Source organism: Carassius carassius, chromosome 6, assembly GCF_963082965.1.
Source record: "Carassius carassius chromosome 6, fCarCar2.1, whole genome shotgun sequence".
In the NCBI taxonomy this organism is placed as follows: Eukaryota; Metazoa; Chordata; class Actinopteri; order Cypriniformes; family Cyprinidae; genus Carassius; species Carassius carassius.
In genome coordinates, this window is record NC_081760.1 from 6,687,301 (window position 1) to 6,705,205 (window position 17,905).

The 17,905-nt window shown below is 37.0% G+C and overlaps 1 protein-coding gene across 3 annotated transcripts; it reads right to left on the reverse strand.

Moving 5' to 3' along the window:
- Positions 1–404: 404 nt before the first annotated feature.
- On the reverse strand, positions 405–17,052 carry LOC132142287 (clathrin light chain A-like). Of its 3 annotated transcripts, XM_059552050.1 has the most exons (7): positions 16,773–17,052; positions 7,760–7,788; positions 6,926–7,043; positions 6,718–6,829; positions 5,431–5,484; positions 4,020–4,055; positions 405–1,169 (listed from the first exon to the last, which is right to left on the reverse strand). In XM_059552050.1, the coding sequence occupies exons 1-7, from the start codon at positions 16,957–16,959 to the stop codon at positions 998–1,000; spliced, it is 708 nt and encodes a 235-aa protein (XP_059408033.1). In that variant the 5' UTR covers positions 16,960–17,052; the 3' UTR covers positions 405–997. The 3 variants fall into 3 exon arrangements, with proteins under 3 accessions (XP_059408033.1, XP_059408034.1, XP_059408035.1); XM_059552051.1 differs by lacking the exon at positions 4,020–4,055; XM_059552052.1 differs by lacking the exons at positions 4,020–4,055; positions 5,431–5,484 and having other exon boundaries at positions 16,773–17,050.
- Between the last annotated feature and the right edge of the window lie 853 nt (positions 17,053–17,905).

Here is a 17,905-nt window from a genome sequence, read left to right on the forward strand (position 1 = left end):
TGTAATTGTGATGAATTATGATTCACACTGAGAATAATTCTCTTGATAACTTTGCATATAAGAAACATTTCTCATTATAATGGCTTAGCATCAGAATGTCTGTGAATTTTATTTCAACAGCCTAATGTAAAGCCGTTAATTCAACGTTAGTTCTTACATGTACAAATTTATAGTATTTCCCATTATTCATATATATATGCAAATATTTAAAATGAAAAAATTGTTGTATTTGGTTTTAACAATAATAATTATAGACATCTAAAATTTTGTAAATTTGAGATTGAATAAAACCAAAATTTGTGCACTTCTAGGGAAACTTAGGTGACAAAGGTAAAAAAAAAAAAAAAGTAATTTTTCTTTTTCCAAACAATGCAAACACTTAAGTGGCAGGGAGTCGCAAACTGACATTTCAAATGTGTTTAATCATACTGAAACAGGATGGACAACATGAGGCAACATTCACCGGGGTACACCTCTGTTCTTCAACAACTTGTGCCATCATATCACAATGAAGTGTAGGGGACCACTTTTTCTGTACATAGTTTAACACACACAAGCTAATATCCATCATCTGTATACAACATTACACAAGACGTTTAGTACTGTATTCCAAACATCTTAGGAGGGAAATGCATAGTTTGATAGTGTTACAATGTCACACACTGTCTCTACATGGAAAAATGAACATGGAGTTTGGTCCTTAAAATAGACACCAAAAATAAAACGAATCTAAACATCATTATATATGTATTCATAGATGGAATATATATATATATATATATATATATATATATATATATATATATATATATATATATATATATATATATAAACATATAGATATATCCATATCATATTACGTAATAATATAATATAGATTATTCATATATGGAAATTGAACTCAAAGCCATTGGGATGGGAACACAAAGGAATCGATCAATGTTGTGAAACCCAATGGCTGCTGGGATTTGTAGTTTTGAGGCTCCAGAGGCAGTGCTTAGCGGACAAGCGGGGCCTGTTTAAGGGAGATGAGGACAGAACGCATGCGGGAGACATCCTTGGCCTGCTTGCTGGACTTAGGGTTGAAATCGCAAAGGCGCGCAACACGCTCCCATTCTGTGCCAGGACTGTTCACATCCAGCTCCGACACCATGGCTTCCTCAGCCGCCCTGTCGATGAAAAAAATCACAATCAGCTTCGAACAGAAACCAGGAACACTCTCAGACACGTCCCACTTAAGCACACAACCTCTGACCTCCTTCATGCTTTGAGAATTTTTACAAAAAAAAAAATAAAAATTCTAAAGATTCACATCTCGACAGAGGTGGGTAGAGTACCCAAAAACTGTACTCAAGTAAAAGTAAAAGTACTTCTAGAAATATTTACTCAAGTAAAAGTACTAGTCTGAATAGTTACTTGAGTAAGAGTAAAAGAGTATTGGATAAAAAATCTACTCGAGTAGTTAGTTACTAGTTACTTTGGGTCATATATACTGAGCCTATTTTTTTTTTTTAGATATATAAATAAAATGTATGTTATGTGTGTGTGTGTATAAATATATTTATTTCATCAGCCTTTACTCCAGTCTTCAATGCCATATAATTCCAATATGTTGATTTACTATCAATGATGTTCTTTTTATCTATCTTTCTATACATCAAATAATCCTAAACAAAATGTCACAGGTTCCAAAAAAATATTAAGCAGCAAAACTGTTTCCAGCACTGGTTATAAATCAATATATTAGAATTATTTTGAAGGATCATAACTCTGAAAACTGGAGTAACAGCTGATGAAAATTCGGATTTGCATCACAAAATAAATTATATTTTAAAGTATGTATTATATATGTATAAACCTTTGACACATAGAAGAGAGAAAACTCCTCACATGACCGCTAAGTTACCGAACATCTGAACATTAACCAAATGCACATTGATGGATCTTCTTCTGTCTGCACGCAGAAGTATATTTCTGCAAGTGTAAATATTGTGCAAAATTCATAATTAATTGTGTCTAGGCATATGGGGGTCGTCATGTGAAACACAGCAGCCACAACAGCATATTGGCAAATTATTATTAAGCATTATTTATTTATTTTTTTCATTTTTATTAGAAACATTCCCAGACGCATGAACTATATAATGAAATATTTCGATTCTCACATTTCATAGAATGTTAATAATGATAATATGCAATGGTCAAAGAAGCCTAATTATGTAATTTATTACAAAACCCTGTCTGTTTACTTAAGTAACAGATATAGGTGTCATGCCATAACATTTTTAATACGACTGACTTTATATTAAATGTAAATTTAACATTGAAAGTTAATGTGATATACAAATTGCTACTAATCTTTCATTGTTCAGAAAGAGCAAATAACATTTACATTATCAAAGATAATTTTCACTGACAGTCTAGAGTTCAATCACTCTCAGAAACTTCCATTGAAATCACAGAACCTGTTAACACTCTTATCTTATTTACAGATTCGTACACACATCTGCACTTAAGTTGTTTCTGACGAGAGAATTTGCCAGAAAGAGGTATTCAGTCAGGAGCGAGTGAAGGAAGCACCGGCATTTCAGCGATGACTCATCTGAACGCCTCTGATTGGCCATTGCATTCAAAAGCTCAACAGAATTGTGTGATTTATTATAATGTGCAGCGCTGTAAAAACGCATCTATCTCTGGCTCAGCGTCAGCAAGCGATCACAGATCTGAATTTAGCAGCTGATGATATGACTCGCTAAACTTACTCGCACCGGTGTGATTGTATTAATATTAATAAAATCTTAATCTGCTATTTTTAGTCTTTTGGAAGCTGCATTAAACTTGGTTTCCTTTCTGTTATAAGCCACACACGTACAACAAACTAATGTCACAGGTATCGTGTACTGTTATTGAATGTAAAGTAAAATTACAGATTTTTCCCAAAACATTTACTCAAGTAAGGGTAAAAGTACCCATCTTTAAATATACTCCAAAAAGTATAAGTTACCCCAAAAAATTACTCAAGTAAATGTAACGAAGTAAATGTAACTCGTTACTACCCACCTCTGCATCTCGACATGATCAACAAATTATTTTCCAGAAATTGTGTTTACCAAAAAGAGCTTCTAAAATTGGTTGAAATGTTTCATGAGATCCTTTTTTAGGAGGTAAGAGGCAAGTGTACCAAAGCAGCTCTGTGCCTGGGTGAAACTCCATTTCTATTTCCATCCAACAAGAATACATTCATAGAGACATTCTTCAGGTGACCACATCCAAAACAGATGGTAGTTTGAGCATCATGCCCCCAACCCACCATTACCAGATCTTGAAGGCAGGAAAAGGTTCCAAAACAGCCAATCAAATTTTGCAGCGATTCAGCTGGTTAAAACAAGTTGTGGTACTTTGAAAGTCCTTGTATTCCTCATCTCTTGATGGTCAAAGGAATGTCAAGGAAACACATACGCTAATGAGCCTTCAATGCAGTGATTGACAAGCCAATTAGCTTATTTTAACCACTAAATCTTTGTGCAAAGGCTGAAAGTGCCATGTGTTGGCAGTGACCAAAAGCAGGGCCTTCTGCTAAGCATGGGGGAACTAAACCAAGTTTCTGGCAAGCCAAACACAAAAGAGCTCTGAACATAAAAATCTTCAGAGAGCTTTTTAAGACCATATTTGCCTATTCCCGTTTCCTCCCGGCCCATTACCAACCCTTTCCGCTGCCGTGGACTCCAGTAGAGGTGCATTAGCCTCTCCACTATCACACAATATACACAGCAAAATGGGTATGAAAAGCCAATGAGGTAAATCACGTCACAATCAACTACATCAACGCACATGACTAGTGCACCAACACATAACCACAAAAGGACATCCAGAATCTTAATTTTTACCAGAAACATGTTGATAATAAAGACAGCAATTCATTGGGGCATAAATTTGCAATAATTGGTATTTGTTCCCTGAACATATTTGGTTTTTTCTTGTCTTTATTTTTCCGTTTTCTTTTTTTTTTTTTACTTAACTGGTCTAGGCGGTAGCAAGGATGGTTAATGTGAGTGCTTAAAGGTGCATAGAGAAAAGAAAAACAAGGAGAAACAGATCACAAGTCAGATATATAGAAAACCAAAAGAAATGAGATTTATGCAGATGACCAAAGCAGACATGCACTGTTCAAAATCCAAGTCATCTTAGGAGTGTTTCTAGGTGCGCTTAGCTTGCAGCCGTCATTGATGTATGCGCCACTCGCGGCGTTCAGCAATCTCAACTGGCACTTCAGTTGAGACATTTACCAAGCAAAATAAAAGCAGCTAATGTTTACAGTAGCTCTGCAGTATAGGCAGAAGCAGTAAGAGGTCCATGATGAACATGAGGGCTGCAGAACTAAGAGGATAGTTCAAGTTCTAGCCTGGGACAGCTTTGCTCAACTTAGGCACACCGTACTCTAAAATAATCCATCTAACATAAGCAACTAGGTGTCTGGCTGAAGTATAAGCCATGGGATAAAGGTGCACGAAGTCTTGAGTTATTAAAAAAAAAAAGATTAAATAACTCAATATTTGACTATTTTGAGATTGAGCCAACAAACAGAAGAAAGAATTGGCGGTCAACATCAATAAAACCAATTGACAGTCCCGGCAACAGATAATGCGATATATGAAAAAAAAACATAATAATAATAACCCACCATTTTCTATGAACAAGAAAATAAATGACCTAGTGCGCCATTAAGAATAAGCTGACGTGTAAAAAAAAAAAAAAAAACCTAGCAAACCATGTATCCTGTTAACTTTGACAACACAAAAAAACAAAAGGGGGAAAAATATATTTTAGCATATATACTACTGGCTGGGTTTATTTATTGGCTGGCTTTGATATCAGCTAGACACATAGTTGCTTAGAAATGCACTAGTGCTATATTACAGAAACACTACTACTGCTCTAAATAGAACTAGTATAATCAATCTCAATTCATAAAAATGTTAGACAATAAACAACATTGACTAATCTCACAATTTATACAAATGTTAAGACATATCTTAAATGTCAACAAAATGCAGACATTGTGACAAATGCATGACCAAAACACATGACATAAATGGTTAAACATTTTGTAAATTAACATGAAAAGTACCAACAAAAAAAAATGAGAAATGAATGAATGGGCAAGGCAGACATAAAATCTGCTATGTAACTTAAACATGGGGGAAGGGACAACATGCATGGTGTGCAGAATTATTTGTCCAATTACTCTTGGAAAAAATTGTATATATTATATATTATATATAAATAACACCGTGGTTTGAAATATGAAGTTAACCAAGAGTTTGGTTAGAAATGTGTAAGATTAACAAGTGATGAAAAAAGATAAGGTGCAGGAATATGACTCATTGGGAGATGCATGTGAAAAGAAAGGATGATAGTTTGGCAACATACACATAACCAATCAGATCAGCGAAGGGTTGTTTGTAGAAATCCTCATCCAGCACCCTGGGAGTCCCAGAGGAGAGCAGTGAAGCAGGAGAGAACAGAGAGAGTGGTAAAAAGGAGAAAAATAACACTCACACAGAGCCAAAACACTGCAGTGTTAAGACCAGGCCAAGTACATAAAAGTAGACATACAAGAGAAAAAAAAACAGAGACAAACATGACATATAGAGACAAGGAAATTAAGCCAACGATTTCACATTCAGAGGAACTGGACATATTCAGAGAGAGATTTAAGGAGACTTGTCATTTTTTATTTGTGCCAAAACATGCACTTGAACCAGTAACTTTTTACCCAATATCATTTACTTTTTAATACAATACAGAAGAATTATGTCAGTCGCCTAATGATAAATTTAATTAAAATGCTTCACTGAAGCAGAAAGAGCTTCTCATACAGCTCATTCTTCCATTTTTCTAGCTGAATACAACATTTTGTGGCAATCATATAGTAACTGCTTCGATTTTGATTGGACCAGGCATGATCATGTGACCAAAACACTGCAGAAGTATCCAAGGGCACGATCACATGACCATTCAGCAAGGTCAGATAGCTTCTTCACAGTCCTCTTATATCATTAGTCACGACATGATAAAATAGTTGCCATTAGTCTTAATAATAGGAATAGTTTACTCAAATTATCCTGAATCATTTACTCACTCTACATGTTATTCAAAATTTGTTTTTTGAATGTTTGAGTCACTCACTATTGTATAGTCAGTAACTACACAGACACATCAGGCTGTGTATATTAAACATTTCATTTTTGAGTGGACTATTGTTTAAAAGAACAGTTCAACCAAGAAATGTTAACTTGCTGGAAGCATTATTATGGATAATGGATTTTGGCCACAAGAGACAGTTTAAAGTTAAAATGCTTGATTTGATGGACTGGAGTTGTGTCGATTATTTTGAGCTTTTCATCAGCGGACTCTCATTCTGACGGCACCCATTCACTGCAGAGGATCCATTGGTGAGCAAGTGACGTAAAGCTAAATTCTTCCGTATCAGTTCTGATGAAGAACCAAATTCATCTACAGCTTGCATGGCCTTAGGGTGAAACATTTTCAGCAAATTTCATTTTAAAAATAAATATTTTCTCTTTGAACCTGAGCCAGAATAAAACTTGCTGTATAAAAAAAGAAGCCATGCACGCTTTAGTGCTTTTCTAATCAAACAGCAAGAGACAGAAACTAGGCCTCTTCTAGATTCCAGCTGCTTGAATAGTCGTGTACCTGTTGTTGACTTTGGTCTTCTCCAGCTGCTCGTTCTGCCTTGTGTGCCACTCCTCTAGCTCCAGCTTCGCGTTCTCCTTCCACTCGGCCTCCTGCTTACGGGAGTTAGCATCTGAAAAACAGCAGAGGTGAACCTCTCTCAACCCTAAATAACCTTAATAGTTTTAATATATCTTAAGGAGAACATCTACGACTATGCTCAAGTTACCGAGCTGTTCCAGCCTCTCAAGCTGTTCTTCTCTCCACTTCCTCAAGCTCTCTGGCTCCACCTGCAACCGATCAGCATTGGAGATAGCCACATACGCATCTGAAGGACCGTTACTCTCCTACAGGACACAAAGAAAAAAATTAGGAGTCCAAACCATACAGTCCCAGTATGCCACTTTATGCACTTCTTAAGAGCATCAACTCATTTGGATCAGTGATGTGTCAATTATTTTAATTAATAAGTTTATTTAAATTGTAAATATAAAACTCTCTTGTTAAAATGTGACTATTAACATTGGGCATTCACTACCCTGCTCAAAGGCCAAGTTAACCCTGTAAAGCCTGACATATAAAATCATAAAATCCATTTTAAAATGGAACAGTTTATCTTTTTTAAAGTTAGCATATGCGTTTTATGTATTGCACAATGTTTTATACAACTGATTTGGTTGCCTATAGAGTATGACACATAGAGAAAGTAGAGTTAATTAAAAAACACCTCAGATTTATTTAAAATATGCAATTTAGTACAGCTGCTGTTATTCACATAAAAAGATTAAATTCCGATAGCTTGTAATGCAAATCTCCCAATGACATGACATTTAAACAGACTGCCATTTCAAAAAATATATAATGCAATGAGAATTGAGAGATGTACAAATAAAAGTGTAACACGTGTTACAAAGTTTCGTTAAATTATTAAATGTAATCTGTACATGTGCATCAACACACAACAGTCTCTGCAGTGTAAATGTGGCTGTAATACATGCAAAAGAGAAAACTAATAAATAATAATATTAACACACTTTGATCTGATTTTAATGGGAGTACTTACCCCATGCAGATCTCCATTCAATGCTCCACCTGCCAAGAGGGAAAAAAAGAGAAGAGCATGGATGTTAAAGTCAGTGTCCGATAGGGTTGTGCCGATAGACGATAGTATCGTGTATCGACGATCGTCAGAGATATCGACATAAGCAGAATTCTCTGTCGATAATCAAGACGATATTAGACTCATTTTCCTATTAATGTATTAGATTATAATAATAATAACTATTATTTTTATGTTTATTTTTATTAGGCTGCTTATTATAATTCGGCTTTTAAACTGCCCAGCTATTTCACTGCCCGCATTTCACACACACACCTCGCACGCGCAGGAGGTTTAGAGCATGTAGTCGGTGAAGTTGTAACGCTTTGACTCGGATAATTCGTTAAATCCATGAAATGAAAGAGATAGAAAACGACGAGTTGGTGTCCCACACATTTAATGGCTGGTAAACGGCAAAGCGCTCTTATCATACATGAGAGATTAACTCTTTCTTGGTGTCACAAATAAAGTAAAGACAAAATAATTAACAAGGCGGCAGAGCGAATTTATCATCCACAGTGCATGGTTCTCACATAGTCCTTTTCTTAAAGACTGATCACTTATAAAACACACTATGTGGTGATGACGTAGGACTACGTGAGAACCTATGGATAATAAGTTCAATCTGCCGCCTTGTTATTATTTTCATGCACACCGCACTATAATGTGATGCATGCAAAATACATAGTTTTGGCCGTTACAAAGTCTCCATCCACAAACAGACGTACATCGTCTGCAGATATAAGGTATTTCATTGCACTTTAACAAGTAATCTAAACGGCCTATATACTGTATGTGCAATATATTAAACGAGCCCTCACTAACCGAGTTTAATGCCACAGTTATGTTAGAATGCATCTCATTCTTGTTTCTGTGGCGGTGCGTCAGACTCGTCATGAGGCGCGCGGTCCGGAGCGCTGTATGACTGATGCATCAGTTCAATTCAACTTTACTACAAATATATCAACTTACCTGTTTTAAATACTTTATATTTAAATGTTCGTTTATGCCCAATATTAGTGTTTAACAGTTGGACTATAAATGAAATCTGCTATTGATTTTCACCGTTGACTGATTTTGCAGAACATTTAGACTGATAACTTCCCTGCCAGGATGCGGACGTGCGATATGACAGTTGCGTCCGACTATGTATGAACTAGCTGTTTTAAATACAGTATTTTTATATTTAACGTTAGTTAAATCAGTTAGTATGTTTTAAAGTAATTTTTTTTTATTATTGGTGACTCCATAGGCGCTCTCTCGCGCACCTGCGCAGTTTAAAACACCAAATAGTTATGCTATGACAAGAACAAAGAGTCTCTCTCTTGCTCCACCCATGCTCGATAATATTGTGTATCGTCAATCTCATGGGCTGACGATATGACGATTTGAAAATTGACCATATCGCCCAACACTAGTGTCCGATCAATTTTTCATGCATCGAATACAATCCACCTGTATGAATCACCCGCAGTACAATTATTGAGCAAATATACATTACACAAAGGCTGTTTAGCCTTTCTGTAGCTCAAACAGTAGAGCATGCTGCTAACAAGAGAAGACCATGGGTTCAATTCCCAGAAAATGCATGAACTGAAAAAAAAAATATAAGTCCCTTTGGATAAAATTATTGGCCAATTTGATAAATGTATATGATCAAGAAAGAGTAGTTATTATGCAATGAAGTGTAGTCCATGATAAAGCATTACTTTATTTAATTGATGGACAGGATATAGTCTTTCCCCCTGCCTAAATCCCTGGTTTTGCTGACTTCTTTTCCTTTCTTCCTGAATCAGGGGAAAACATAATGTAGCATTTCTTTACTAGAAGCGATTTTATCACTTCTAGCAAAGGTTTTAACATTTTCATCAATCAATACATACTAAGCAGGCACACAATCAGTAAAAAATGACACAAAATGTTTAACACATGCAAGTCCATTTTAACTTAAGAATAAATGAACAGACAGTATGCAAGCCTGATTGATTTTCTGCACACTGCACTGCATAATACTTCCAAGACTGTTGTCTTCAGTCATAGACCTAAGACAAACTGTGCCTTTGTGCCTGTGAAACAACATCCCCTTCATCATTTATTCAAACATTTTAGCCAAAGCAACATTCAAACCTACAGTCAGTTAAAAGTGAATACCAGACACCTGCATCCATTGGTAATATTCTCCTCATTGCAATTAAGCCACATTTAGACTAAAACCAATTATTTAATATCAAAATGCAAAAAAAAGGATGTGACCATAGTACAGGGTGTTTACTAACCAAAGGCAAAGGCCTCTAAAATATACTAATTTCAGTCAGTATCTGGTAATAAATTAATTTGAAAAGGTGCAATTATAGTTTATGTATCTGTAGAGATACATTAAACTGTTAAATGCAGATACATTAAACTGTGTGATGCTTGATTTTTGTCTTGAAACCTAGTGTGCTGCCTACCTAAAGAGACTTTAACTAATTTGAAGTAATTTCGAATGTATGAACAAATAAAAATGTAGACCATATTCAACTCGCTTTGGATAAAAGCATCTGCCAACATGTACATGTTTTTGGGAATCACAAAGACTATCAAATCTTTAAAACAAATCTTTTTGGGCATCATAGGAGAGTTCGAATCGATAATTTATGGCCATCATAAGCACATTGAACCTTCAAAATCAAATATTTATGCCATTGCAGGTGTGTCTGAAATCTTCGCATCAAACATGAAGATGCGTTGGAATAAATAATTTCTGACACTTGGTGCAGTCAAGCTGTTGAATCCAATATTTTGGGAATCAAATGTGCCTTCAAGTCACTTGTTTTCAATCTGAACACTCAATAAGCTTTTTATACTTAGCATTTTATGACATCAATTATTGAATGCTTATCTAAATAGTAGGGGTAAAAACCGTGATACAACACCCACGATACATACCGCGAACTGCCCACTGTTAAAATACTAAAACACTATTTTATGTGTATCTTTGCTCTACTGTATTTATTTGTGCCGTTGTATTTAGTTTATTTGTTATTCATTTATTTATTTTTATCTGACTATAGTCCTTTTCTCCTTGAAAATAGCACATACCAAACCGAACCTGTCTGTGACGCTAAAACCGTGAACCGACCGAAACGTGAGCAATCTGAACCCTACTAAAGCATCTCGCTAGATTTGAAAATACAGCAGTGGTCCTGTCATAACCAAATCCAAAGGATGCCTGGACACTTCAGCATAAAGACTAGACTAGATGAACTCTCTCTCTCTCTCTCTCTCTCTCACTCACTCACACAGACTTTAGTCCAAAGGTCTTTAAATAATTTAATAAAAATTCCTTCAGCGTTCAAGGAACTGAAATTTCGCTGATCCAAACAGTACTACAGTAATCAACCGACACACACACACACACACATATGGAAGCATATGGGTAGCATTATTCAATTTGGAATGTAATATGCAAAATGACAATGCAATATGTAAAATGGCAATGCATTTCTGTATTTACATTAACATTTTCCAATACATTTGTGCAACGTATGGTGCAAAATCAAAATGAAAAATAAATTACATAATTTTCATTTGCCATTTCACACACTAGTTTTAATCTTTAAAATGAATACTAATTTTAACGCTTTATAAGTTGCAAAATTTAAATTAAAATGTATTACAGAAATGATTAGATTTGTATAACATGTTCAAGCCAAAACTGTGGCAAAATTATCATTCAATTGCTATTTTTCTTAATTGCATTAACACTCACAGTCAAGAGACTTACGATTGCATTTTCATTCAATGTCCCACAATGAATGTAGCAAAATTCAATGTGCACATTGAAAATGCATTCCGAGCCGATCACGTGTCCGCCCCCTCGCACCACGTCAATCACTGCGTGAACAAGGCGGGGCTTGCAGAAGGTCAAGAGACTCAAATCTCAAGAAGAGGATTCAAGTGAGAGAACATGGACAAGACAGTTGGTCCGTGTACGTTTTGATAATTTCGGTTTATGGCTTCAATATTTCATTCGCACTTGTGGGCGGAGCTGAAACGCTGCTTTCATCTGATTGGCCAAATCGCTCCAGCTCGGTCTTTTCATTCTTTCAGACAACAATAAGAGTCAGTGCGAGTGAAGCACTGTAATGTCTGAAACCACCGCTCACTGTTAAATAGCATAATATTTGAATCAGATGTAGCTGGGCACATAATTCGTGCTGCTGAGACCTGCAAATTATTTCTAGGTTGTAGTACTGTATGAATATTGTCCCACTGATAAATACAGTGCAAATAGTTCTGTCTCTTTGGATAAAAGTGAAGTGGAAATAAAAATTAATAATAGACAGTTCCATGTCTGTAACATTTACCACTCTCATATTTTAAGTCATAAGGCACTAGGTATGTGTGTGTGACATAGGGCTGTCAAAATTGCTCAAAATTGACGTTCGAATATTCCCTCTAAAAAATACACGAATATTCGAACTATTCGAACATCTGGTTGCGCATGTTGTCAATGACGCACATTACGTCAATAACAGGCAAAAATAATACAAAGAGACATAACTACTTGTATAGATAGTCTATTTAAGTTTAAACATATGTGACAACGTATTACCTACACAAAAACATGGAAATCAACTAATGGCCAAGACTGCAGACCTCACGCTCTCTCACCCTCACGTTTCTCTGCGCATAATGGTTTAAATGAACAAACACATTTTTGTGCAAGCAATTTAAGGTCGCGACTGTTGTCCCAAATATAGCAGGCTTCATTCAGTGATTGAAACAAATATTATTAATATTAATTGAAGTTTTACAGCATATAGAACTGACATTGAATGCTCCGAGCGAGCTGTGCTGTGGTAAACATGGAACTTTTCCTTGACATGAAACGATAAATAATCAAACCTCGGATCCATTGCTTGACAGAACTCCCCAAAGCCTGCCCCATCCGCGACACTGATCGGTCTCATGTCCTTACAAATGAACAAAATTATTTTATCCGTTATGGCCTCTTGTCGTGTTGCAGACAAAGTGCTTGCGGCGAGCGATGCAAAGCAACGTTTAGTGTCAAGACGTGACTGTTTAACTGGAGTTCCACACATTATGCCATGCTCATTTGGGTGCACATTTTTGAGATGTGACCTCATGTTGCTAGTGGTAGAATGGTATGCTAACTGCTAACTGTATCTTAAAAGCTTGCATACAACTTTATCTCGCGGGTCAACAATTTTACCTCATTTTCTCTGCTGCGGTGGAGTTGAGCTCTGCACTTGCTGCCATCTTCCATGAAGACGCGTCAACTTTCAGCAGTGATGCTGTGCCAGACATTGCGACTCCTGTGACCTGTCCCTGAACCCTCAGGCGCGCTAGCGCGTAGTGATGTCCGATTCGTGAACGAATCGTTCAATTTAACAGGCTCTTCTTAGTGAACCGGTTGAACCAGTAATCACATCTCCAATAAGCATTAATCCACAAATTACTTAAGATGTTAACTTTTTTAACGTGACTGACACTCCCTCTGAGTCAGAATAAACCAATATCCTGGAGTAATTCATTTACTCAAACAGTACACTGACTGAACTGCTGTGTAGACCAAACTGAAGATCAAGATGAACACTGAGCCGAGCCAGATGACGAACGAACACGCCCACTGCTGGAGCAGTTCTCGTTCTCGAGTCAAGAGCCGGTTGCATCGGTTTTCGGATCACCAGTATACTGAACTGAGAATCGTTTCTGTCGGACGCGTCCAATTTGAGAACCGATGAGCTGATTCTCGTTCTCGAGTCAAGAACCGGTTGCATCGGTTTTCGGATCACCAGTACACTGAACCAAAAACCGTTTCTTTCGGACGCGTCCGATTTGAGAACCGATGAACTGATGCTACTGCGCATGCATGTAAAGTATTTCGGAAAGTGTGATAAAAGATCTTTATACATTTTTATTATTATTATTATTTTTTTTTTTTTAAGATGAATGTTTCTAATCTGTATATTGTAGATTATGTATAGGCCAGAGGGGGTTTCAGGGAAGTTGGACAATAATTAAGAACTCTAAAGACTCTATGTTTAATAGGAATAAGGGATGATTTATGAAATGTGTGTACTGTATTTATAGTTAATGATGACACATTCACAAATTGAGTTTGTAGTAAACAGAACATGAACATGAGTAGTGCAGCTATACTGAACTGCAGCACATGCCGGTTAGAGTGATTCTCGTTCTCGAGTCAAGAACCGGTTGCATCGGTTTTCGGATCATCAGTACACTGAACCAAAACCGTTTCTTTCGGACGTGTCTGTTTTGAGAACAGAGGAGCTGATGATACTGCGCATGCGTGATTCAGCGTGAAGCCGACTGACTCACACCGCGTCTGAACCGAACTGATTCTTTTGGTATTTGATTCTGAACTGATTCTGTGCTAATGTTATGAGCGCGGGTAAACCGAGGGCTTGAATGAAGGGGCAATCTGGCAAAACGTAAGTTCATTTAATAACAAATACATCGCAATGGTTTATGTATAGTGGTTTCTGCGCTGATGACACCTAATTTATTTACTTTATATCTTTAAGCCTTAAATCCTCATATGCACATTATTGCTGTTACTGTATTTGGGTGCGTTGTTGCAAAACTTAATTGTAAACTTTTCATGATTATGAGGTTTTTAACTGACTGAAGTTATGATTACTGACTTTATATATTTGAATGTTTGATAGACGTGACGTCATTACGTCGAGCGTAAAAGAACCGGTGAACCGGTTTTTTAACTCGAACCGTCCGAAAGAACTGGTTCGCGGAAAAGAATCGAACTTCCCATCACTACTAGCGCGCCCATCGCAAAGCAGACAACCACGCCTCTACTACCGCGGGCCTTTTTTTCCACATTTTTTTTTTTATTCGAATATTAATTTTCACCTTCGAAATTCATTTTTTTTAAACTATTCGAATACATATTCGAATTTAGAATATTCGTTGACAGCCCTAGTGACATTAATAAATAATTGTGAAAATTAATTATTTTTAATTTTAAATTAAGTTACATTTCTTAAATAAATTAGTAATATTTGTTTTATTACATACTAAATTGAATGATGTTTCTCTTTTTAGTCTTCTTTGTTGGGCTTGAGCAACACAACATATATTTACCGTATTTTCCGGACTATAAGTCGCACTTCTTTTCATAGTTTGGTGGTCCAGCGACTTACAGTCAGGTGTGACTTATTTATCAAAATTAATTTGACAAGAACCAAGAGAAATTAACCAAGATCTATAGCCTACACCCGCGAGAGGGAGCTCTATACTGCTCAGTTCTCCTGTAGCCTACCCCAGAGCGCCCTCTCGCGTCTGTAGACGGTAATGTTTTCTCTTGGTTCCGAATAAATGCGACTTAGTCCAGTGCGACTTATATATGTTTTTTAGTCCGAAAAATACTGGTAACATTATTATTATTATTTATTATGAGAGTAATTGACACAGACTAGAACTTTAATGTTTCACCAAATTCAGCTCAGATCTTCAGACTCGTTTGACTCACGATGCTGTATAACTGGCCAGACTTACCTTCCCAAAAAATCCTATTTAATTCCATTTCATAAATGTAACTATATTTATTTTCACTTCACGGTTATCCAAGGAGACAGAACTATGTGCACTGTTTTTTATCAGTGGGACAATATTTATACAATACAGTAACCTAGAAATAATTTAACGGGGTCTCTTGCAGGTCTCAGAAGCACGATATGTGCCCAGCTACATCTGATTCAAATATTATGCTAATTAACAGTGAGCGGTGGTTTCAGACATTACAGTGCTTCACTCGCACTGACTCTTATTCTTGTCTGAAAGAAAGAAAAGACCGAGCTGAAGGTGGAGCGATTCGGCCAATCAGATGAAAGCAGCGTTTCAGCTCCACCCACAAGTGCGAATTAAATATTGAAGCCATAAACCAAAATAATCAAAATGTACACGGACAAACTGTCTTGTCCATGTTCTCTCACTTGAATCCTCTTCTTGAGATTTGAGTCTGTGACCTTCTGCAAGCCCCGCCTTGTTCACGCAGTGATTGACGTGGCGCGAGGGGGCGGAGACGTGATCGGCTCGGAATGCATTTTCAATGTGCACATTGAATTTTGCTACATTCATTGCGGGACATTGAATGAAAATGCAATCGTAAGTGTCTTGACTGTGAGTGTTAATGCAATTAAGAAAAATAGCATTTGAATGATAATTTTGCCACAGTTTTTGCTTGAACATGTTATACATATCTAATCATTTCTGTAATACATTTTCATTTTAATTTTGCAACTTATAAAGCGTTAAAATTAGTATTCATTTTACAGATTAAAACTAGTGTGTGAAATGGCAAATGAAAATTATGTAATTTATTTTTCATTTTCATATTGCACCATACGTTGCACAAATGTATTGGAAAATGTCAATGTAAATACAGAAATGCATTGCCATTTTACATATTGCATTGTCATTTTGCATACTCCAAATTGAATAATGCTACCCCCTATGCTTCCATACACACACACACATAAAAAAGTAAATGTGTGTTCATAGAGAAAATTATATACTTTGAAAACGAATAAAATTACGATTAAGCCGTTAAATGAGAAGTCTAACCGTTACCAGAGGGAGATTTATAAAGCGCTGACTTGACAACAGATAACGTCATGTTCCTGCTTCTTTTAACTACCAGTCCAGTATGTAAACCATTAGGACATTCAAACAACTGTTTGGACATGTTTTTTTGGCTATGTAACGTTACTCTACATAAACAGCACAGCACGTATTGTAGTTTTATTTTATTTTTTTACACACACATCGGGTTAACGTTACTTCACAGACACACAGCTCTGAATAAAGGCTAGCTGGCTAACGAGCGAATAAAGCAGCTCTTTGCTTTAGGTGTTTTTGTCTTGGCTGCTCGATTATAAATGGAGTTTGTTTGTTTTTTAGATGTATTATTGTCGATGTCGTGTAAACCCACCGTCCGGGTCATGGCTCAGGGATGAAGGCACTTCTCCGCTGTCCAGGATGCTGAAGCCCTCGTCATTCTCGATGCCCGCGATTTCACTCTCCTGCTGGGCCAGAAACGCTGCCGCCGGGTCCTCGTCTGCCCCCACACCGTTTCCTGCGCTTCCTTGAGGGGCACTGAGCATATCAAAATCGTCCATAGCTCGCTAAATGTGTTTATGAGAACAACTGAAAACACAAATCAGCCTTCTGTCTTTCTCGTCGACGGCTCCAAAGTCAGTGGGGGAGGTGCTTAACAAAGAACAGACGCAAAGGAAACGGCCGCCCAGCCAATCAAAGTTGTGTATTTTTGATGGGCAGTTCTTCTGTCTATACAAACGACAAGAAGTTGAGTCGTCGACCAATAAAATGACTAAATCGTGCCTGTCGAGTCCCGTGACCATCAGCGTGCCCTGATATAGAGGTCTTCACGGGTCCAAAAATTTGTGCCCGAACCCGAAAGAGACCCGTAATGTACTACACCGAACCGACCCGGACCCGTCTAATATTTCAAAAGCTGGACCCGAACCCGTCGTGAAGACACAGACCCGACTGGACCCGATTGTCACATATTCCACTTTAAATTGCTATTACAAGTCAATAAACATGTTGCGGAAAAAAACCTATATCTTAATTTAAGGAGCCGTAGTCTCTCGTCCTTGTACCTGACTGCCTGTGATGCATTATAATCCTCAGACAAGAAAGTTATCTATGTCATTCCGCTCGTTATTCCAAGTCCAAGCTTAATCCACTCATTATTTCAGCTTCAAAGTTCCACTTGATGTCACGGTGACAGACATGTACATGTACATTCTGACTCGAGTTAACTCGCATAATAACTTCGACTGTTTGCCTTTTTGAACTATAATAACGAACGCTCCTTCAGTGCCATGGCCGCTTACGCTATCATCTCTGTGCTCTCTGCTCTGCGTCGAGTCTGAATCTGACCACTAAAACTTTGAGATTAAACGGTTTATTTATATTAGTATAAAAATGGGAGAAAATGTAAAGCGCGGTTTGTCCCTCACTGGTTGCCATAGAAACATGACACGCGCTCGAGACTGCACATGCGTGTTAGCTGGATCATCCTAAAATATGATTTAACGC